Source organism: Ammospiza nelsoni, chromosome 33, assembly GCF_027579445.1.
Source record: "Ammospiza nelsoni isolate bAmmNel1 chromosome 33, bAmmNel1.pri, whole genome shotgun sequence".
Classification (NCBI taxonomy): Eukaryota; Metazoa; Chordata; class Aves; order Passeriformes; family Passerellidae; genus Ammospiza; species Ammospiza nelsoni.
In genome coordinates this window covers 1,507,471-1,531,719 of record NC_080665.1, presented here as the reverse complement: position 1 = coordinate 1,531,719, position 24,249 = coordinate 1,507,471, and the positions used below count along the sequence as shown (strand labels likewise).

At 50.0% G+C, this 24,249-nt stretch overlaps 1 protein-coding gene and 1 pseudogene across 1 annotated transcript; one reads left to right on the top strand and one right to left on the bottom strand.

Annotated features, from left to right (window-relative positions):
* The window catches only part of LOC132085897 (zinc finger protein 850-like), a 997,265-nt pseudogene that overhangs the window by 828,969 nt on the left and 144,047 nt on the right, over positions 1 to 24,249 (top strand).
* LOC132085915 (olfactory receptor 14J1-like) lies at positions 7,533 to 8,489 on the bottom strand. The gene has a single exon (XM_059491384.1). The coding sequence runs from the start codon at positions 8,463 to 8,465 to the stop codon at positions 7,533 to 7,535; it is 933 nt and encodes a 310-aa protein (XP_059347367.1). The 5' UTR covers positions 8,466 to 8,489.

Below are 24,249 nucleotides of genomic sequence, written 5' to 3'. Positions count from 1 at the left end.
ATCAGACTCTGTCCCTACCCCCACCCCACCATTTTCCCCATCCAAGGCTGGCACTCAGAGCAGCCTTGTGCAAATCTGAGCTCCCTCCAGCCCGCACTGGACCTAGCCAACAGACCACAGTTGAACAGGATATAACTTAATAAAAATTACACCATTAAAATAACAATCACACAATTCCAAACTCTTCTCTGAGCTATGTGCAATGTCCCAGCATGTCTGATGAGTCCACTGTTCACAACTGATTTGCATACTAAAATTAATTTTTGACTAGTGTGGTTCTGTGATAGATATAAACACAATTGAGTTCTTGTATCAGGACTCTTGGCCTGGACTGAGGACAGAACAGCTCAAACAATTCCTGATTTGCAAATCTATCAGTGGTGGATGGAGAAGGGAGGTCAGGCTGCTCTTGGTGTTGAGGAAATGCTGAAAGCAGCCTGACTCATTTCATTTCCTCATGCCCTGGCTGATCTCCCCTCTTTCCCCTTCCACCCATTGGCTTTTGTCTCCCCCCAGCCCCCTGTGAAGAGCCTGGCTCTGTGTTCTCCATCCCCTCCTGGCTGGCACTGCCAGGCTGGCATGAGGAGCCCCTCAGCCTTCCCTGCTCCAGGCTGGACCAGCGCAGCTCCCTCAGCCTCTGCTCACAGCCCAAGGGCTCCAGCCCCACCTTGGAGGCCCTTCCCAGACCCTGCTCCAGCTGCCAGACATCTTTCCTGCCCTGGGGAACCCAGATCAGGCCACAGTGACCTGGATAATCCCAGTCCTTGATGTCCTGATCACACAGCCCTGGCCCCTTGTCCCCTGTCAGGCTCTGGGGTGGATCCTGTGGAACATCCTTTGGTGGAGGCTGTGGCTCCAGGTGGGCCAGGGGGATCCTGGGAGACAGGGACCCTGCTGGGCATGGACAGCATTGGAGTTGGTTGGAGAAACTGTGAGGGGGAGCTGGGGCAAAGTGACCAACCCAGTGACCTGACACAGCCCTGCTGGGATGTCACACAGCCCCTCTGGGATGTCACAGCCTGCTCTGGGATGTCACAGCCCATTCTCCAATGTCACACAGCTGGTCTCTGATGTCACACCAGAGTCTGTGATGCCGTAGTCTGCACTGTGATGTCAGACCTCTGCCCTGTGATGTCACAGCTGGCTCTGTTATGTCACAGAGGCAGTGTATGATGTCATAGCTCTCAATGACCTCACATAATCCACTCTGTGATGTCACAACCCACTCTGTGACCTCTTGTTACCAGATGATAAATTGTTTCCACCAGCTGAGCTGACACCTGGAGCTTGTTCTCAAAAACCCAGGCCTATGGAAACTACACAACGCTCATTGTGTTAGAAGGGGAACTGGAAGTTCAGCAGCCTCAGTGTCCTTCCAGCTCAGCCAGGCCCATGGGAACATTGGGGTCCACGACCACCAGGGACCACCAGAGAGCCCCCAGGACATGGGTGAAGGGGAGGGGAAATATGTTAATGATATTCAGGAAACGATTGTCACATGTGTGTTTAGTCCAGGACAATCAATGAATATGTATGCAAAATACAGAAAATAAAGAGAAACCCTCCTTTACTCTATTACTGCGCCTGAGTGGGCGCAGCTGGTGAGAGAGAGACAGTGAATCTTGTTTCTTGAATCAGAAGGCTGAATTTATTAATATAAGATATAATACATTATAGTTATACTAGAAAGAATACGGAGAGAGGTTTTGCAGAGCAGCTAGGCTAGATAGACATAGATAGAAAAGAATCCACAACAAAGCTGTGGCCAAGGACTCAGTCCCCTGGCTTGCACTGGTGATTGGCCCTTAATTATAAACATAAAACATGAACCAATAACCAATCAAAATAGGTGCCCCTGTTGCATTCCCCAGCAGCTGATAATAGTTGTTTACCTTGTCTTCGGAGGCCTCTGGCCTCCCGAAGACACAGAAATCCGAAAGAAAGGATTTCTGTCGAGAAATGTCTGCGACATCTCACCTTTCTAAATTGTATAAAAATAAAAGAAAAATGCTGATGTGGAATGAACAGGAAATTCCTTCACCTATAAAATATAGAATACTCAAAAATCACTAAAACAATCCTACAATATAAGAAAAATGCAAAATACAATGTAAAGAGAATTTGAGTCCATGCAGCTGAGTTTCAGGAACAGTTCATCAGCTGAAGTTGTTTCTTTTGGACATCTGAGAGTCCTTTTTGTCCTGAAATCAGCATAACACAATTTTAAACAATTTAAAACAATTTAAAACAATTTGAACAATTTAGGAATGTCCTTTCTGGCCCTTCAATGCTTCAGGGCTTCAGAGCTGCTGCCCGCTGTTTTCAATCTTTTTTTTTTTTTTTTTTTTTTTTTGATTGAAAGCAAAAGAGCAGCACCGAGCAGAGCAGTGCCAGAGAAGGAAAGGCCCTGGGGCCCTGGCCCATGCTGGACCAGGAACCCAAAAAGTGGCTCACAAAGGGGACCAGGTCCAGTAGGAGAAACCAGAGTCCCCAAAAACACAAGGAGGCCACGCAGTGGGGCCAGCCCAGGAATTTTTTGTGCCCAACGGCCCAGGCCAAACACATAAGGCAGGCTGTGCATTTCCATAAGCCTGAACTCTGCTGCCAGCACAATGGCAGCACGGGTAGTGAGACACTTCCTTTCCCCTAAACCACTGAGGCATGCCAGCAGCAGGGAAATAGAAGCTGCCCCGAGAATCTTCATCTCGGGTCTGGGAATGTTTGTTTCCCACAGCAACACGGCACCACCCCCACCGGGCTGGGGACCAAAGGCAGAACTTTTGGGAGCCCCCTCCCCCTCGCCCCTAGGGCACAAGAGGGGCGGAAGAGATGGCAGCCTCCATGGGACAGCAACTGAAACACCACCCCCCAAACCGCTGAGCTTGAAAGCCAGCAGCTGGACTGCCGCAAGAGTCAGCTGGCGGGCAGGCCCTGCTCCACTGAAGGAGAGACCAGCCTCTGGGGCCGCTTCCTGGGGCGGGCCCAGGGCTGGCGGGCTGGCCATGGGGGGCGCCGGGCCGGGGTGGGGGCCCGCGGGTTCAACGCTGTTTTCTGCCACTGACTCTGGGGCTGTCTCGGCTTGAGGCGGTGGGGACGCGCGGGATCACGGCTCCGCCGCGTCCCCCAGCCCTGAAAGCGGCGGTAGGCACGGCGCGGGACGGGCGCCGTCCCCCGCCGCTGACTCCGGGGTCCGCTGCGGAGGCGCAGTCGCAGTCTCCGTCACAGCGCAAACAGGCAGCAGCGGAGCCGGGACAAGCGGCGGAGCATCGCTGTTGCTTAGCAACAGGTCAATCGCCGGAAGTGCTGTCTCTTCTGCCTTCTCCGACACAGGCTCTGGCAGGGGCAGGGAGGCCGGTGAAACCGCGGGTGGGACCGCCTGGAGTGACGGCTCTGGCAGGGCCGTGGAGGAAACCTCAGAGACCGGTGTCACCCCCATGTGTGAAGGAGGCGGAGTCTGAGGGGCCGGCGCTGGCTTGAGCGGCCACTCCCATCCCCCCGGAGAGAGAGAAGGGGGGGAGGAGAAGGCTCCATCTAAACATGCTCCGGAGCAAGAGTAAAAAAAAACTTCTTTGCGCTGCGAAGTTTCAGCCCTAACCTCTGGCCTCCCAAAGACACAGAAATCCGAAAGAAAGGATTTCTATGGAGAAATGTCTGCGACAGTACTCAGCATGCACGGCTTTGGGAGGAGCTATCCCCTGTTCATCCAGCTGAATAAAGAATGCAGCTTCTTAATGCTACACTGGGGTTAAGGAGTTTTCTGTTTTACTAAATTTTTCGTAACACTCTCACTGCCAAGGAAAGCTCTGTCTGGTGCTGTTCACAAACAGAGAAGGGTTGGTGGCAGATGTGGGGCTCAGAGGCAGCCTGGGGCAGAGTGACCATGAAATAATCAAGTTTTCAATATTCTGTGAAAGAATGAGGGGCAGTAACAAAACTTCTACACTGGAATTAGGAAAGGCAGACTTTGGCCTGTTTAGGAGGCAGATTTGGGGAATACTGTGGTATCTCAGCACCTCAGGACTGATGTGCAGAGTGACCGAGACCACCCTTGGGGGGTTCGGGAGTCCTGGAATGTCGTCAGAAGTGTCTGGTGGCTGGACTTTGATCCTACACGGGAGACGACACCTGTATGAGGATGGGAGGATTTCACTGGGGTGAATGGTGAAGGGATAAGTTAATTAGAGTGTGAAACACAGGGTTTAAGATTTCTGTACAGGGGGGTCTAAAGAAGTAAGATGGAGGAATTGGGGCGTGTCCTGTCCTTCTTCTTCTTCTTCTTGGCCTCCATCTTCTGTGGTGATGTTGGCAATTTAGGATTGGTTATTACTAAAGGTGTACTGGTCAATAAGAGTAAAAGGTATTGGGGGAAATAGGTAAATATTGTATATGTAGTTTTGAGTATAAAGATAGGTGACCTCCCCGGGGGCTCTCAGTGTGCTCATGGCTGGCTTGCTGTGCAGACCTCTGTCGGGCCAAGAGAAAATCTTTTAGATAAATAACTAATAAACACTGAAGACCGAGAAAAAACCTGAAGCCTCTTCTCGTCCTTTGAAGCCTGGGCTGCCCAAGACCACCCCGGGCCTTTCCAGGTCATTAAAACAGCTGAGAAACCGACAGAATACCAAATCAGGTACTGATTGTTTTAAGGGAAACAGCCCTTAAAAACAAATGGGGCCCAGGAAGGATGGACACATTTCAAGAAAGTAATGTTAAGCGGGAAGCATCAACATTGGATAGAAGCTCAGGCAACTTAGGAAGTGTTTAAGGGTGTTGTTAGGTCATGCAGAATGAAAAGCTGAGATGTGAAAGCTCAATTAGAACTTAACCTGGCCACTTCTGTGAAAAATAATAGGAAATGTTTCTATAAATAAACTAATATCAAAACATGGGATAAGGCGAACCTCTACTCTCTGTTGAATGCAGTGGAGAATATAGTAACCAAAGATAAGGAAAAGGCTACACTACTTAACACCTTGTTTGTCTCAATTTTCAATATTAAGACAGGTTGCCCTCAGGACAAGTGTTCTCCTGAGCTGGTAGATGGGCACAGGCAGCAGAACAGCCCCTGGAATTCAGGAGGAAGCAGTGGGTGACCAGCTGAGCCACTCAGATGCTCACAAGTGTATGGGATCAGACAGGATCCATCCTAGGGCAATGAGGGAGCTGTGGATGAGCTCCCCAGGCTGCGCTCCATCATTGACCATCAGTGCTGCCTCAGCAGGGAGCTCCCAGAGGACTGGAGGTGCCAGTGTGAGCCCATCCCCAAGAAGGGCTGGAAGGAGGATCTGGGGACCTCCAGGCCTGTCAGCCTGACCTGGGTGCCCAGTGAGGTTGTGGAACAGATCACCCTGAGTGCCATCCCAGGGCACCCACAGGATGGCCAAGGGGTCAGAGCCAGCTAGTGTGGATTTAGGAGTGGCAGGTCCTGCCTGAGTGATCTGATCTCCTTTTATGACCAGGTGACCCACCTGTGGACACAGGAAAGGCTGTGGATGTTGTGTGCCTTGAATTCAGCAAAGCCTTTGACAATGACCAGGTGCCCCACCTGTGGATGCAGGAAAGGCTGTGGATGTTGTGTGCCTGGAATTCAGCAAAGCCTTTGACACTGTCTCTGACAGCATTCCCTGGAAAAGTTGCAGCCCATGGCTTGGGCAGGTTCTCTCCTTGCTGGGAGATTTAAGAACTGGCTGGAGGCTGGGCTCAGAGAGTGGTGGGGATGGTGCTGCACCCAGCTGGTGTCCAGGCAATGGTGGTGTCCCCCAGGGATCTGTGTTGGGCCCAGTCCTGTTTAATATCTTCACTGGTGATCTGGGTGAGGGGATCGAGTCCACCATTCACAACTTGCAGATGGCACCAAGCTGGGTGTGAGTGTGGATCTGCTGGAGGGCAGGACAAGAAGACACAGCCTTAAGCAGCACCAGGGGAGGTTCAGGCTGGAAAATAGGAAGGAGTTCTTCACAGAAAGGGTGAGTGAGAATTGGAATGGCTGGCCAGGGGGAGGTGGCAGAGTCCCTGTCCCTCTTCAGTGGCACTTAGCGCCATGGTCTGTGTGACAAGGCAGTATTCGGGCATTGGTTGGACTTGATGATCCCAAAGGTCTTTTCCAGCCTATTTGATTCTGTCATTCTGTCATAATTGGGACACTCTGGGGCCATTGTGACACTGCAAGGCCTCATGGAACTAAGAGGACCATGGTGACACCATGCAGCCCCACAGAACCAGGGGTCCACTGTTGTGCTCTGGGGCCAAATGGAACCAGGCAGTGCACCGTGACACTCTGGGTCCTTGTGGAACCACAGAGGCCATTGTGACACTGCAGGGCCTTGTGTAACCAAGGGGTTTCACCATTTTGACACTAGAACACCAAGGAGACCATTGGGAGACTCCAGGGCCCAGTGGAACCAAGGGGCCATTCTGACACTGCGGGGCCTCATGGAACTAAGGGGACATTGTGACAGTGCAGGATCATGTTTCACCAAGGGGCCACTGTGACACGAGGGGGCCTCAGGGGATCTGGAAGAACGTTGTGACACTGTGTGGCCTCGTGGAAACAAGGAGTCCATTGTGACACTGGGGGGACTTGTGGAACTACAGAGACCATGGTGACAGTGTGGGACCTCATGTACCCATGGGGCCATTATGACACTCTGGGGCCTCATGGAACCAAGGGGCCACTGTGAAACTGCAGCACAAGCAAGAACATGTGAAGCCCCATGGAACCAAGGAGTCCATTGTCACATTTTGGGGCCCCACGGAACCAAGGAGACCATTGTTGCTCTGCATGGTCTCATGGACCCAAGGAGAACAGTGTGACAGTGCAGGGCCTTGTGTAACCAAGAGGCCATTGTGTCACTGAGGGGCCCCCTGGAACCTAGGACATCTTTGCAGATGACACCAAGCTGGATGTGAGTGCTGATCTGTGGGAGCATAGAAGGGCTTTGCAGAGAGACCTGGACAGGCTGGATTGAGGGGCTGAATCCAGCAATTTCAGGTTTAAAAAATCCAAATACCAGGCCCTGCAATTTGGCCCCAGTGCTATAGGCTGGGGATGGAGTGGCTGAACAGCAGCCAGGCAGAAAAGGACCTGCAGGGACTGATGAACAGCAGGCTGGACATGAGCCATCAGTGTGACCAGGTGGCCAAGAAGGCCAATGGCTCCTGGCCTGGCTCAGGAATTGTGTGGCCAGTAGGAGCAAGGCTGATGTGCCAGCACTGATCTGCCTCCAGCTCTGCACACAGACATTGCTGCTGCAGCTCCAGAGAAGGCAACAAAAGGGCATCTCTGCAGAAAACTCTGCTGGGACATCCTTTACTTCCTTTAAATACACCAAGAGTGCAGTCCCCCATTGACACAGTCTGTGGCCACAAGGAACGTGGAGAGAAACAAAATGAGAAATGGCACAAGCAATGATGTTTCTTTGTGGACAGAATGGAAAAACTAAAAAAAAGGAAAGAAATCTCCAAAATGAAACCAACAAGAAGTATCAAAAACTAGTTTTATTACAAGTGATTTGCAGAAATTGACCAGCAGTTTAATGTTCCTGAAAGCACCCAGTCATCAGTCTCCTCACAGCAGCCTTGAGCTCCTGGTTCCTCAGGCTGTAGATGAGGGGGTTCAGGGCTGGAGGCACCACTGAGTACAGAACTGACAAAGCCAGATCCAGGGATGGGGAGGAGAGGGAGGGAGGCTTCAGGTGAGCAAACATGACAGTGCTGATGAACAGGGAGACCACAGCCAGGTGAGGGAGGCAGGTGGAAAAGGCTTTGTGCCGTCCCTGCTCAGAGGGGATCCTCAGCACGACCCTGAAGATCTGCACATAGGAGAAAACAATGAAAACAAAACAACCAAATAGCAAGCAGGCACTAACTGCAATTATCCCCAGTTCCCTGAGTGAGGAATTTGAGCAGGAGAGCTTGAGGATCTGTGGGATTTCACAGAAGAACTGGCCCAGGACATTGCCATGGCACAGGGACAGGGAAAATGTATTGGCTGTGTGCAGCAGCGAATAGAGAAAGGCACTGGCCCAGGCAGCTGCTGCCATGTGGGCACAAGCTCTGCTGCCCAGGAGGGTCCCGTAGTGCAGGGGTTTGCAGATGGACACGTAGCGGTCGTAGCACATGATGGTCAGGAGATAAAACTCTGCCCCAATAAAGAAGAGAAAGAAAAAGAGCTGTGTAGCACATCCTTTGTAGGAGATGTCTCTGGTGTCCCAGAGGGAATTGTGCATGGCTTTGGGGACAGTGGTGCAGATGGAGCCCAGGTCAGTGAGGGCCAGGTTGAGCAGGAAGAAGAACATGGGTGTGTGCAGCTGGTGGCCGCAGGCTACGGCGCTGATGATGACGCCGTTGCCCAGGAGGGCAGCCAGGGAGATGCCCAGCAAGAGGCAGAAGTGCAGGAGCTGCAGCTGCCGCGTGTTTGCCAATGCTAGCAGGAGGAAGTGGCTTATGGAGCTGCTGTTGGACATTTGAGCTGTCTTGGCATGGGGATCTGTAAGAAAAGTAATCATGGAATAGTTGGGTTTGGAGAGGACTTTGAATATCCCAGCACATCTTGGGGGCACTTTCCCCCCACTGCCTGCCCAGGGCTCTGCTGCCTGGAGCTGTCCCTGCCAGCAGCTGCTTCCCTGTGCCCAGGGCTGGGCCCTGCCAGTGCTGCCAGAGCCCAGCCCAGCCCTGGGGACTCAGCTCTGCCCTGAAGACCCCTCCCAGTTCTGGCACTGCCCAGGGGATGCTCTGGCTCTGCAGGCTCTGATAGGAATGTCAGAGCAACCATGAGGAGGCTGGAAAAGCGACACTGATGCTACCTCAAAGGGGCCCTGTGCAGATATCTGTCACTGCCTGCTTTATTCAGATCTGAGACAAAATGTTTTTATTATTCCATTCTGAACTGAGAGATGAAAATCTATAGGGTCCATCCAGGTCACCCAGAGCAGTATATTAAAAAAGCAGGATTTTCGCTTTTATGCAGCCCCTGCCTTGCTATGCTCCCTGTATAATGTACTTGGAAATGTGCTGCAGTTAAATGCCATGCTAAGAGCAGCCCTGAACAATGCAGCATCCTCACCACACAAGCAGAACACTTCCAAGCCTTACCAGCTGTCTCCTCCCACCCAGATCTTGACCCCAGTGCTGGCAGCAGCTGCCAGGGCTGGCTGAGAGCATTCCCTGGCAGCAGCAGAGTCCCTGCCCCAGCACAGCGCCCTGGGCTGCAGGACCCTGCTCTGCACAACAGCCCTGGGCACCCCTGGCTGCTCTGCCCAAGAGACAATCAGAGAAAGTACTCACGGGGTCTGTAGTCATTGGGATGTTCCAGCTTGAGGAGATGGCTCCAGGAGCTGCAGCTGCATTGTCCTGCAGCCAGAGGTTCCTGTGCCAAGGGCTGGCAGTGATTCTGCCCCAGGCACTTCTCAGCCTCTTCCCAGCCCTGACTGATTGAAGCTCTCTGTGCCTCTGTTCTGTGCTTTGGGTGGCTGCAGACAGTGCCCCAGTCCTGCTGGGCTGGCAGAAGAGCTGCTCATTAAGAGAAATGTGCTTTTGAAGCTCTTCTTGGTTACCAGGAGCTGCCTCTGGGCCAGCAGCCCAGCCCAGCTCAGCAGCACAGACACAGCACCAGGACTTTAATGAGCCTCTGGGGCTTTGTGCTGAGGCCCTGAACATCAGTCCCTGAGAGGGAGCTGAAGAAACCTCTCCAGAACTCTAAGTCAGAATCCATCTCTAAAGTTTCTTAGACTTTTACTTGGTCCCAGTGAGGGACATGACTGAGAAAGTGTCCCCAGGCCCCAGGCAGAGCAGAGAACTGGAGGCAGTGATGACAGGTGGGGACAAAGAGAAGCCAAGTTTTGGTGCTCTGGGGCACAGCAGGGTCCGTGCCACCAAGGGCTGGGAGGAGACACCTTGTCCTGAAGCACTGGGGCCTCCTGGCACAGCCCCAGCCAGGCTGGGCACGGTCAGCCCCTTGCCCTGCCCTCAGCATCCCCCCCTAGCCCACATCCCAGTGGCCTCAAGGATCTGCTGGCAAGAGTCCCTGGGGAGCCTTGGCCAGGAATGGCCCTGGGGGCTACTTAATGCTCCCTGCAGGTACTGCAGGTTTTTCAAAGGACTTTGGGTTTGGCTTTTGCCTTGGAGTCTTTGAGATGTTTGTGCACTCATGGCCTCCAATTATCTACTAAAGTCCCTGGAGAGGCTTTGTCAGTAACAACACTCAGTGGGGGTCATTAATGCTTCAAGGTACTTCAGTTATTTTAAGGTACTTGGTGTTGCCCTTTGGATACAGACTCTGTGAAAGGTTTGTTCAATCATGGCCCCAATTATCTATTTTAATGAGTCCCTTGAGAGCTTTGTACTGACATTCAGTGGGGTTCATTAATGCTTTGAGGTACTCAAGGTTTTAAGGTACTTTGGATTTTTCTTTCTCCACTCTCCATCTCTGAGAGGTTTTTGTGCCATCCTGGCCTCCAATTCTCTCCTGCAAGGAGTCCATGAGGAGCCTGTGTTGGAGAGGGACCTCAGTGGGACCCATTCATGCTTTGAGACACTTTGGGTCTTTCCTCTGACTTTGACTCCTGGAAAGGTTTGTGCAATCTCCTCTCAGGCCCTGAGGTTCAAGGGCTCAGCTTCAAATGCACCTCAGAACTCATTAGGATCAGGCAAGTCCTGCCAAACCATGGCTCTGCCTTGATTTCCCTCTGGTCTGGAGCAGTTCATCAGGAAGATTTCCTTTTACAGTTACAGAGAAATGCTTCACTGAGCTTCTAAGAAATATGTAATCCTATTTTAAAGACTGTATTTTATTACTTTTCTCTTTTGAGAAGAGGTGATTGCAGCATTCCATTCCTGATATTGATGTAGTGCTGCTCCTAAGGAGGTCTGGCCATGTCAGAAGAGTTATACATTGGAACTGGAGTCCATTGTGGACAGCCACACCTCAGATTCCCCAACCCCATGTGAGACATGATTTTCACTTTCAATATTTTCAATGGTTTATTAAATCCTTATCAAAATACAACAGAAGGTTCTTGATTTCATATCTTTTCAAATACAACAGAAGACTGAATAAAGAAAACAATACAGTGCCGGAAGCAAAGAATTCAGTCACCATGTGCTCATCTACAAAATGGATGCTCTGTCTTTTACACCTCTAGCCCCTCCCAAAGTCTTGTCAATCGACTCCTTTTTCTCTGTCTAGTGGCAGAGATCACTGTCATACACCTTGATTGGAGGTCAGGTGCTGCCATAGTAACAAGCCGACCCTCCCAATTGCCCCAACTACTGAGGCCATCCTGTGATAACAATGCAAGGGGGAGGGGAAAGATAACTATACATCTACTAAACTTCTCTTAACATATATTTAATATTCACCCCTTAACTGTGAGAGTCAACCATAGAATTACTCATCTATAACAAACCTCCTTTTCTTTTTGTAGAAGTCATTTTGCACGAACAATTTAAGTAAAAAATTTCTGTCTCTCTTGAATAAGTCACACCAGCATCTGTTGATGTGGCCAAGGACAGTGGGAACAGGAGAAAAAAATCTCAGGTTTTCCTTAGACACATTTATTTGGAATGCACAAAATGGCATCCCAGAGGTCCAGTATGGCTTTGACTCCCATCTACCGTGCCTATGTAGCTGCTATCCATAGTCAGTGTATTTTAGGGGTCAGTACAGTGGCCAACTCAGTCCTGCCCTCCAGTCCCTGTTGAATTAAAAGACAACTGAGGAATTATAGAGGTCTGGTATGGCCTTTTGTCCCTACCTTACCATGCCTACGGGGTTGTTACCCACAGCAGGGGTATGGAGCCTTCTTGGTAGCAAACAAAGGGGCCAACCCAGTCTTGTTTCCCTTCTTTTGTCTTATTTTCTTAAAGAAGCTGTCCCATTACCTTTTACAGTTCCTTGTGTACTTCTCCTCAACAAATGCTGGTATTTCTCATCCATTAAAACAGGAAGAGTTCTCAAGCTGGTTGGTGGAAGCTTGACTCCACTTTTTGGGTGTCTTGGTGTTTTTCTGGTTGTCTTTCAGTCTCTGCTTGAGAGTCAATCTTGTTTCACCTGGCCTGGATGTTACAGTCCACTCTTTGGGCTCTTCTACTGGGCCTTTGACTATGCTGCCATGAATCCATCCCTGCTCTGCAGTTCACACGGCCGATTTGGTGGTGAGCAGTTCCTGAAAGGGACCTTCCCACTGGGGAGTTAGAGGCTAATCTCCCTGTGGCTTGATCATCACCCAATCCCCAGGACTAATATTATGGATTCTGCAATCCAGGCTGGTAGATTAAGTCATTGCCCCTTTATGTCTTAGCCCTTCTAAGGTTTGTGCTATGGACATAACAAATTTCTTGGCATTGGTTTCCCCTTCCTCATAGGTGGCAACCTTCTGGGGTGAGGTCCGGAAGGGAAACCCAAACATCATTTCATAGGGTGATATCCCCAGATCTGACTGGGGTTGGGTTCTAATTCTTAATAATTCTTAATAATTCTTAATAAGGCCAAAGGGAGACATTTCATCCATGACACTTGGGTTTCAATCATTAGCTTAAATAGAGCTCTTTTAAGAGTTTGATTCATTCTCTCAACCTGACCAGAACTCTGTGGATGCCATGGAGTGTGTAATTCCCATTTTACTCCCAGGGCCTGAACAATTTTCTGCAATATCTTTAATGTGAAATGAGTTCCCCAGTCTGAATCAATCCTGTTTGCCATCCCATATCAGGGAATGATTGATTCTAGAAGTGTTTTACTCACAACATTGGCATTGGCTTTCACAGTGGGTACCACCTCTACCCAATAAGTCACGTGATCTACTATCAGTGGCAAAAATTTCCACCATTGTACCTGGGGAAGCTCAGTAAAGTCTACTTGGATGTTTTGAAAGGGCTCTAAGGCTAGTTGTCACCCTCTTCTGGGTGTTTTCCTCATGATTTTCTTATTCACTTGTTGGCATATCACACACCCTCCAGTTACTTGCTTAGCTATTCTGAAAATTCCTTTGCATCCCAAATCCCTTAGAAATTGATCACTTAGCACTTGTGTACCCGAATGTGTTGTTCCATGTATGCCTTCTAGCATTTTCCTGGCCAGGAGTTTATTCAACATTTGCCTTCCATCTGGTAATCTCCACTTCTCTTTTTTATCTTTCTTGGCTCCTCTTTTAAGGAGTTCTTCCTCTTCTGTCCCACTGAATACAGGGACTTTTTGCATTTCTCTCATGGGTGTTAATACTATTATTAGTGTTTTTGTCTCTGATTCAATTGCATTTTTAGCCTCTAGATCAGCCTAATTGTTGCCTTGCTCCTCCTGAGTTGCCCCTTTTTTATGTCCTTTAACATACACCACTGCTACTTACTCTGGTAATTGTAAGGTTTCTAACTCTTCTAAAAGAAATTTTTTGTGAATCAATCCCTTTCCCTTTGAATTTAATAGCCCCCTCTCTTCCCAATTTTTTCCAAATATATGCACTATTCCAAAAGTGTATTTTCAGTCTGTATATATTGTTCTTCTTTTCTGTGTTAATATATCCAGAGCTTGTTTTAGGGCATACAACTCAATGCCTGGGCTGACCAGTTGGAAAATAACTTTATCTTTTCTATGGCTACCAACCCTTCATGCACTATAGCGTACCCCAATACCCTGTGCCCCTTTATTACCTGTGAAGATCCATCGATGTGCAAATGTTTTTCACTTTGGAGGGGTTGATCTGTTACATCCTCTCTTACTCTAGTTTGACAGTTTATAACCTCTAGGCAATTATGTATTAGTGCCTCATCTGGTTCTCCATACAAAAACGGGGCAGGGTTGAGTTGGTTACTGACGATTAGCTCTAAAACATTATCTGTTAAGATGGCTTCATACTTTAGCATTTGGGAATCAGTGAGCCATTTCTCAGGATACTCGTTATTGAGTCTGGGACATATATCTTCAATTTTCAATTAAATGGTTAATTTTTTGCTTTCTGCTATGAGTAGGGAAGTCACTGCCGCACCTGAATGCAGGCTGGCCAGCCCTGGCTGACAGGCTCTAGTAATTTTGATAAATAGGCCACTGGTTTCCTGGATCCTCCTCAGTCCTAGGCTAACACTTCATGTGTTACCTCTTTTTCTATATCCACAGACAGATAGAAGGGTTTGTCTAAGGCAGGAAGACTCAGGGCTGGTGCACTGACTAATTTTTGCTTCACAGCTTCAAACGTTTGTTCATTGTCTTTTTCCCACCTAATCTCTCCAATTAACTTTTCACACAAGAACCGGATGGCCTGCGTGTATCCTCCAATCCATAGCCTACAATATCCCAACAGGCCTAAAAACCTTTTGACTTCTTTCTTAGTTTTTGGCCGTGGGAGTGAGATTATTCCTGTAATTCTCTCAGGGTTCAGTCCCCAGCTCCCTTGACAAATTATATGTCCTGGATATTTCACTTCCCTTTCTACAAATTCGAGTTTCCCTTTTGATACCTGAAGTCCTTGGCGCCCCAGAAAATTTAACAACACTATGGTGGATTCCCAAACTTCTTTTTCTTCCCATCCTCAGAGAAGCAAATAATTTACATATTGGATGAGCTTTATCTCAGGTTTAATGGAGAAGAGTTGTGTTACTTCTCCTAGAGCTTGACCAAAGAGGTTTGGTATAGTAGGAGGCCTAGTAAAATATCTGTATTGTATTTGAATATCTGTATATAGGCCTTGCCCCGATAAGCCCAAGTTGTTCTTGATGGGCTGCAGCTGCGATGTCCTTAACTGGGCTGCAGCTGTAGCTAGTGAAGAAAACTGGGATAAAAGGGGCTGGGCTTGGCCAGTCAGGGAGAGCCTGGAAGGAGCCCTGACTAAGAAGCAGCAACAAGAAGGAGGTGAAGTCTGTGATGTGAAGAACTGCCCCCAAGAAATATCACCGAGAAGGTACGAGACTTTAGAAATATGTTTGTGACAATATGGGACTTTAGAAATATGAAATTCAACAAGATAACAACAGTTTGGGGATTGAGAAAACCCTTGGAGTAACCCAGTCCACTGAATCTGTTGCTTTCTCCCAGAATTGGGGTCCTCCCATTCAAAAGCAAATATAACCCACTTTCCTCTGCCAGTGGGTATGCCCAAAAAGCATCTTTTAGGTCTATCACGCTAAACCACTGGGATGTTACTTAGGAGTGTATAGGGATTAGGCACTACTGGGTACTGATTCACTATTCTTTTGTTCACTTCTCTCCAATCTTAGACAAGCCTGTAAGTCCCATCTGACTTCTTTACTGGTAATATGGGTGTATTATGGGGGGATATACATGGTTCTAAGATCCTGTCCTCAAGTAGGTCCTGGATCAGTGGCTGCAGTCCCCATCTCCCCTCCAGGGAGAGTGGATATTGTCATAGCTGAACTGGATGGTTCACATTAACTATTTTTATTACTATAGGTTTCATGTTCAATTTACCTCAGTTTTTTGGTTTTGCCCAAATCATCTCTTGAATTTTCTCCTCAATTTCTTCCCTTAATTGGAGAAGCTCAACTACCATTTTCCCTTTCTCTGGGAGCACTCCAGAGAATGTCAAAATGCACCTGTAAATCCTGTCCTAATAAATTTCATCCTGCTTCTGGAACTAATAGAACATCCCCAATTCCCATTTTATTTGTTCCTCCAAACTTTGTTTGCTGTATAACTGAGGCTTTGAAACTTTCCCCTTGTTAATGTTTGAAAAGACAGGTGTCAGCTAATGAAGGCAGGAGCCTCCCCTGAAATGGAAAATGGAAGCCCTCTTCCCTCCACATTGTTATAATTTTGAAATAAAGGGGGCTCTCAGGCACAGATATGGGAGCAGGAAATAACAGTTCTTTGTTAGGGAAGAAAATTAAACAAATAAACAATGCAGTACATTAGAAAAACATTGACAGTCACAACTCAACCTGACACCCTGTGGGTCAGGGTGTTGGCGGCAGTCCAATTGGAAATGTGGCTGCAGCCCTCCTGCAGTGTCAGGTGTGGTTCTGTTGGAGCAGGCGGTCCTGTAGAAAAGGATGTATTCTTCCTCTGAAAATCCAGTGGAAGAAGAGACAGCTGCTGTTCCTCTGCGGAATCCAGTGGAGAAAGCTGTTCTGGTATTCCAGAATCTCCAGATTATATCTGGGTAGCAATGCTTGGCTCCTCCCTCTGGGCTCACATCTCACAATGGGATGCTGTAGTTCTTATCAGTCATGCAGTGACATTCAATAGCCCATTATAAGCAGATGTCCAGTCAGAGAGAGAAGGAAAACTGCCCACTTGACAAGACAACTGCCATAGAGATGGCAATAGAGTACATCTTGCCTTGTAATCTGGAACAACCCCAGAGCCATCAGCCCATCTCTGCTGGTTATATGATGAGGCCTCCAAATCCCATCTTGGGAGATTTTTGGTTCCTCTCCAAGGATTGTGAAAATGGAAAAATGTGGTCAAAGGCATTTTCTCCCAAATCTTGCAGTGACAGGCTCAATATTTCTAAATTGAATGAGGGTAGATTTACATTTGTTAGAAAGAGGAAATATTTTATAATTATGAGAGTGGCACAAAATGGCAACCGTTTTTCCAGAGAAGTGGATTCCCCATCCCAGGAATTGTCCAAGAGCAGGAGCTTTGTGCAGCGTTGCCCATTGAAACCCTCTCATCTCCAGTGACAGAATTCCTGCATTGTGGGTTCTCTGATATGCTGGGTGCCCTCACAAGGCTTCTGGCCAGAATGTCTGCTGAAGGCAGCCAGGCTGCTGCTGGGGCAGTGACCTTACAGCCATCACCATGGCAGCCCTGTCCCCTGGGCCTGGCTCTGCCCTTTCCTCTGCCCCTGCCTTGGCTCTGCTGCCATGAAGAGTTTTGTCATTATTATCTTGTCGCCAAGGTGCTGGGGCCAATGGCTTCCCAGTCAGGCTCCTGGGGCAGAAGTGGCTTTTCAGAGCCCAGCCAGGAATGAGCCCTGAGGCAGCAGCTCTGCAGTGGTGGCCACCAGGCCGGGCTGCCAAGGGAGGCTTCTGGCCATGGGCTGCAAGCAGCTGCTGCTGCCAAGGTGCCTTTGGTGCCTCAGGCTCTCCCTGGCACAGCTCCCAGCACGGCACTCTGCCCTTGTGCCCGAGCCCTTCCCTGTGCTGGGGCTGGCCTGGGGCTTTTCCTGCAGCAGGACCTGCCCTGCTGATAGCACAGGAAAGGCAGTTCCTGCTGGAGCAGGAGGCTCTGCCTGCCATGGGCTCCAACAACTCCAGCAAGGCCCTGTTGACTTCAAAATTTCTTCCTAGCAAAGAATATTCTAATTGTTAGAGCTCCAATGCTATGGAGGAAATAACCCAGATCAAGATCTTTCTGTCTAAGCATGATCAGAATTTCTAGAAATCTGTGTGGTATACCATCATTAATCCTGTGGGACAAGTTCAATTCCCCCTGTCCAATCTTTTGCACCTTTGTCAATGTCTGGGGCTGGGATTGGATCCAGCCACTCCCAGTCTCCTCTCTGAGATGGAATTTTAGAAGTCATGGGGATCTGGAGGGTTTTATGGGTTCTATGGTGGCTGCTGTGTGCCATTTCTCTACCCCATGACTCAGCAGGAATTTCTCCAAGGAAGAAACAAAGCTTTTGCCTGAATCTCCCACTTGGCCCATGACAGGAACCCCTGTGAGTGTCTGGGACATCCTGGGTCTTTGGCAGCCTGGGGACTCCTGGGATGTCACCGTGGAGCCCCTGTGAGTGCCTGTGACAGATCAGTGCCTTTGCAGCACAAGGTGCCCTGGGATGTCACCATGGAATGGCTGTGACTGCCTCTGAGCACAGGGCTCTTTACCATCCCCAGAAAGCTCTGGGAGGTCTCCATGGAGCCCCTGTCTCTGTGTGTGACATTCCAGCTCTGGAACAGGCTGGAGACTCTTGGAATGTCCCCATGTGTTGCTATAGGACACAAAAGAACACAAGCGCACACCGCTGTTCTCATGGTGAAAAAAAAATGAAGTTTATTTTCTGACTCCAACATTTATAGTTTCCCAAGAGTGACAGTGGATTGGAGGGTGACAGTGCCACCTCTCCAATGACACTGGACAAACTAAGAATCCATCAAATTTCTCCTCCTCCATAAAGGAATGCAAAACAATGTGTTATTTACAGCAAGTGTGTGAGAAAGTTTGCTACAAAAATTTCAGTATCGTAGAAAATCTTAAAAAATCAGGGCACATCCCATGGAACCCCTCTGAGTGCCTGTGGCAACTCAGTTCTTAGCAGGCACCCATCACCAGAACCCATTGCTCTGGACAGTTTCCATGACAAACCTCCCCAGCCCCCTGTTGCTCTGGACAGTTTCCATGGCAACCCTCCCCAGCCCCCTGTTGCTATGGTCAGTTTCTATGGCAACCATCACCAGCCCCCTGTTGCTATGGTCAGTCCCTCGGCAGCTCCATGGAGACCCCATGCCGGGCTGGTTGCCATGGACACCAACTCAGGCCTGCAGCCACAGCCTGTTGCCATGGCAACCATTGGCAGCCCCATCCCCAGGCTCATGGGATCCCAGAACCACAGAATTGGCTGAGCTGGGAGGGACCCATCAGGATCCTCCAGTCCAACTGCTGGCCCTGCACAGAACACCCCAACAATGCCAGCCTGGGCCTGGCAGCGCTGTCCAAACGCTGCTGCCGCTCAGAGAGCCCTGGAGCTGGGACCCTTCCCTGGGGAGCCTGGGCAGGGCCCCAGCAGCCTCTGGGCAAAAACCTTTTCCTGACATCCAACCTGAGCCTGCCCCGACTCAGCTGCAGCCGTTCCCCCCACTCCTGTCCCTGGGCACCAGAGGGAAGAGGTTCCCACAGCCCCAACCAGGGACCCGCTCCCAAGGCTGTTGCCATGGCCACCAGGGCTGGGACCAGCTGGGATGCTCGGTTTCCAGGGGCTGGGGTGCAGGAATGGGATTCCCCAATTTTCTGCTCCTGCTAAAACCGCGCTGCCCTCGCTGCCCTCCTGCCTCCCATGGAAAGCACAAAAGGCAAAGATCCCGGGCTGGGATAAGAACAATTTATTGGGAACAGCAACGCGATAAGGAACAAACTGGAACAGCAACAACACTGGTAACAGAAAGGATCAGAAAAACTATTTACAGGGAAAACTACAACACCACTGACTGTCTCTTTCCAGCCACATATTCACTCCTGCCTGGAAAGGACACCCTTCTCCTCAGGGGAGGGAGAGAGACAGTCCCTTTCCTGCCCCTAGCAATAACCTGATGTGGGAGTGAATATAATGACACAACCATGGCCAGACCCTCATGTTCTTGGACCCATATCATGTCATTGGCAGGGACAGGAAAAGGGACAGCTGTCTTCCCAGCTTTGATGACAGGGAACATGGATCACCAGGGCTCTTCCCAAAGGGGATTCTCCAATGGGGGATGAAGCTGGAGCCGTGCAAGAAGCTTTTCCTGCAGTGGGGGCATTTGCAGGGCTTCCCTTACCGGTGCCTCTGTTGGTGTTTGGTCAAATGAGAGCTCTGGGTGAAGCTCTTCCCACACTTGGGACACTCGTAGGGCCTCTCCCTGGTTTGGATGCACCAGTGGGTAACAAGGCTGATGTTTTCTCTAAAGCCCTTCCCGCACTCAGGGCAGCGGAAGGGCCTCTCCTCTGTGTGAATCTGCTGGTGCCTGACAAGAGCGGAAATGGTGTGAAACATTTTTGGACACTCGAGGCACTCGTAGGGCCGTTCCCCGGTGTGGATGTGTTGGTAGGTGACGAGCTCAGAGCTGCACCTGAAGCCCTTCCCACACTCCAAGCACTTGTAGGGCTTCTCCCCATCATGAAGCTGCTCCTGGGCCACCAGCTCCGAGCCCTTGCTGAAGCTCTGTCCACCTTCCTGGCCCAGGGTGGGTCTTTCCTCCTCAGAGCAACCCAGGCTGGGTTTGGTGCCCCTCGTCCTGTGGGACCTCTGGGACTTTTCCTCTCCATTGGATTCCTGCGCAGTAGAGCCGCTCAAAGTGGCCTCTTCCATGAGGTTCTGCTGTGGGGATTTGTCCTCCCTGGTCTCCATCCTCTGCTTCTTGCCTGCAGGAGGAAGGACAAGGACAGGATGGGATTTGCCTCTGTGCCACAGGGAAGGAGAAGGAGATGTCCCCAGTGCTTCCCCGGCAGGATGGCATTGGCAGCAGCATTGTCCTGCAGCCGGGGGCCATGCTGGGCCGGGAGGTGGAGCAGGAGAGAGGGGGAAAGGGGCACTGACTTCTTCCTCACCTGCCTGGGTGTCCGGGGGCATTGTCTCAGTTTAAATAGACAGGTGTCTGCTAAGGAAGGCAAGAGCCTCCCTTGAAATGGAAAAAAGTAAACAACCTCCTTCTGAACTGTTATAATTTTGAAATTATGGGGCTCTAAGGCAACAGATATGGGACTAGAAATAACAGTTATGTAGCCGGAAAATTAAAATATAAATGCAATAGTACAGGGAAAAAACACCGACAGATTCAGAATACGACCTGACACCCAGTGGGTCACAGTGGCGGTGGCAGTCCCAATAAACGGTGGCTACAGTCTGCCTGCAGTGACAGGTGTGGCTGTGTTGAAGCAGGGATCTTGTAGGAAGGTGGCGTTTTCCTCTGAAGATCCAGTGGTGGTGGTGTTTGGCCTGGTCTTCCTATGGGAATCCTGTAGAAAAGGTTGACTCTGGTCTTCCAGCCCTCTGATTATATCCAGGTAGGAATGCTTGGCTCCTCCCTCTGGGCGGAGCTTCTCACAATGGGATGATGGAATTTTATCAGTCATGCAGTGGCACTCAATGGCCCATTAACAGAAGATATCTCCTTGGAGGGAGGATGGGTTTTGGAAGAGATAAAGAAAACTGCCCAATTAACAGAAGGTTGCCCCATCAGATAGGAACAGAATACACCCCTGTTCAACTTAAGATAGCTGGGAAATGCTTTGCAGCATTCTGTGTCTGTGTCTCTATGTTCGTGTGTATTTTACACTCAAAGTCCCCCAAATTTCCAAGAAGTTTTCCCAGGGGTGTTGTCTTGTCCCTGTGTCCATCTGCACCTCCCTATGTCACTCTGTCACTGTCACCTCCACACATCTCTGAGCCCACTGGCGCCTCCCAGGTTTGCACTGAATCCCTCCCTCCTGCCCTCCAGCACCAGCAATGCCCATGGCAGGGAGCTCAGAGCAGGAGCACCCAGGCCAGGGCTAATGCCAGGATCAGGAGCACCTGGCAGAGGCAGGAGGAATCCCCCATTCCAGGGGGTGCAAGGGGGGCACCCGTGTCCCCTGCCAGCCCCAGGGCTACAGACCAGGGAGGAGATGCCTCAACTGCCTCAGCTGAATTGATCCCCTCAACCTTTGGCCTGGGAAGTCTCTGGCTGGAGCACAATCTCTAGAGGAGAGTTCCCACAAGGAAGATAAAGAAAGGAATTGTTTCTTCCCTTTCTCTCATCCCTGCCCCGTGTGCTGATTTTCTTGTCATCTCTTAGCAAAACCAACAAAAAAGCATCTGCAATGAGGTGTTTCCCAGGGTCAGTTCCTAAATGGGGCCAAAGGAAGGTTTCCTGCCACAGAAAAAGTAAGCAATTTGGGATTTGTTCAGACAGTTGAAAACATGACAATTTCTAAGCACTGGAAATCCAGAGACTATAAAAACAGAGTTTGCAGTTTTAATGGTCTCTCCCTCCTCCCACTGATTTGTCACATCCCAACTCCAAAGGAGCAGATTATGGAAAGAAGACTCCAACAGCGGGTGTTGGAGGCCTAATCCCAGAGACAGGAAGAAAGAGTTAAACTGGGAAAAGATCTCCAATTGTTTTCCTATCATAATGACGACAAATAGCTCTGTAGTCCATGTGCAATATCCAGATGAAGAGGCATATTCCTGGTTTTTAATGCCAAATTGCAGTACTTTGGAACATCTTTCTGGATGAGAACAAACCACAGGCCAATAACTGACCCACTTTTTTTTTAATGATTTCCCAAATCAGAAATCATTCAAATTCTACCAAGATGTCTTTCTCTGCAGGTGTCCCGGATTGCAAGGCAAGATGCATTCTATTTGCCATCTGTATGGCAGTTTTCCTTATTTCTTCCACAACCACTCCTCCCTCCTGGGGGGACATCTGCTGATAACAGGCTATTGAATGATCCTGCGTGACTGATAAGAACTACAGCATCCCATTGGGAGATGCTCTGCCGAAAGGGAAGAGCCAAGCATTGCTACCCAGATATAATCTGGAGATTCTGGAATAGCAGCACAACTTCTCCACTGGATTTCCCAGAGGAACAGCGGCTGCCTCTTCTTCCACTGGATCCTCAGAGAAAGACTACACCCTTTTCTACAGGACCCCCTGCTCCAACAGAACCTGACACTCCAGGAGGACTGCAGCCACATTTCCAATTGGATTGCCACCAACACCCTGACCAACAGGGTGTCAGGTTGTGTTCTGACTCTCTAAGTGCTGTTTTAGTTTACTGCATTGTTTATTTTATCCTTTTATTTTCTTCTCTATGAAAGAACTGTTACTTCCTGCTCCCATATTTTTTGCCTGAGAGCTCCCCTTAATTTAAAATTTCTAGCAATTCGGTGGTGGTGGGGATTTTACATTCTCCATTTCAGGGGAGGCTCCTGCCTTCCTTAGCAGGCTCCTGTCTTTCCAAACCAAGACAGCAGGACAGAAGGCACTTTGATTCCTTTTGTCCCAAGTTTCTCCTGAGTTCATGACTTCAGATGATCAGGAACAGTCACGACAGCACAAAAGCAGCCACAATGAGCAGGATCAAATCCCCAGGTCACCATTAAATGCACTCGATCCACACCTTCCACAGCCCAGCAGCAATTCCTGCCTGTGCCCCCAGCTCTGGCTCAGCCTGAGGGGCATCACTCTGGTGTGTGCGGGGCCGGCTCCTGCAGGACACAGCACTGGGAGCCGCTCTGTGTCCCGCAGCTTCGGCATCTCAGGCGCCGCTCCACAGCTGTGGGGCTGTGCCACCACTGTTCCACGGCTGTAGTTCCTGTGCCACCACTGTTCCATGGCTGCAGTTCCTGTGCCACCACTGTTCCATGGCTGCAGTTCCTGTGCCACCACTGTTCCATGGCTGGAGTTCCTGTGCCACCTCTGTTCCATGGCTGGAGTTCCTGTGCCACCACTGTTCTTCCTTTTCTATGCTCACTCCACTGCTGCTCAGAAGCTGTGCTGTGCTGTTTCAGCACGGTTCCTCTGCTCTTTCACGGCTGCTCCACTGCTGCTCCAACACTGTTCATCTCCCACTGTTCCACTGCTCCTTCTCTGCTCCTCCCCTGCTCCCCTGGTGTTCCACAGATGCTGATTCTGTTCTAGTGCTGCTGCCACAGCTGCAGAGTCACAGAGTGGGGAACATTCGGGCAGCACCACTGTGGTGTCACAGAGACCGGGAAAATGGGACTGGCACAGCTGTGGTTTCTTAGAGAGGGGAACACTGGGGCTGCCACTGCTGTGGTGCCATAGTGAGGGGATCTTTATGGCTGACACCAGAGTGGTATCATACACATGGGAACGCTGGGGCTTCCAGTGCTGTCTTGTCATTGAGAGGAGAATATTGGTGCTGCCTCTGCTGTGGAGTCATAGAGAGGAGAATGTTGGGGCTGCCAAAGCTGAGGTGTCACAGACAGGGGATGCTGGAGCTCCCACCACTGTGATATCACAGACAGCGCTATGTTGGGGCTGTCAAAGCTGTGGTGTCACAGGCAGGGGATGCTGGGGCTCCCACTGCTGTGGTATCATAGAGAGGGGAGTGTTTGGGCTGCCATCCTTGTGGGCTCAAAGACAGGGGAACCTTGGGGCTGCTACCCCTGTTCTGTCATATCCCTGTTTTACATAGAGAGGGTAATCTTGGGGCTGCCACTGCTGTGGTGTCATACAGAAGTCAATGTTGGGACTGCCAACTCAGTGGTATCACAGAGAGGGGAATGTTGGGGGAGTCACCGCTGTGGTGTCACAGACAGGGGAGCATTTGGGGCTGCCACCTCTGCAGTGTCATAGAGAGGGGAATGTTGGGGCTGCCACTGTGGTGCTGTCATAGAGACGAGAACGCTGTGGGTGCCACCTCTGTGGTGTCACTGTCAGGGAAACACTGGAGTTGCAATTGCTTTGCTGTCATAGACAGGGGGACATTGGTATTGCCACTGCTGTCATGTCACAAACAGGGGAACTTTGAGGTTGCCACCACTGGGGTGTCACTGACAGGGAAAGACTGGGGCTGCAAATGTTGAGGAGTCACAGAGAGGGGAATGTTGGAACTGCTACTGTGGCGCTGCCATAGAGAGTAGAACT

What these genes read in the sequence shown, in the direction of transcription:
- LOC132085915 (XM_059491384.1), bottom strand. Translation starts at nt 8,465, where the DNA reads ATGTCCAACAGCAGCTCCATAAGCCACTTCCTCCTGCTAGCATTGGCA.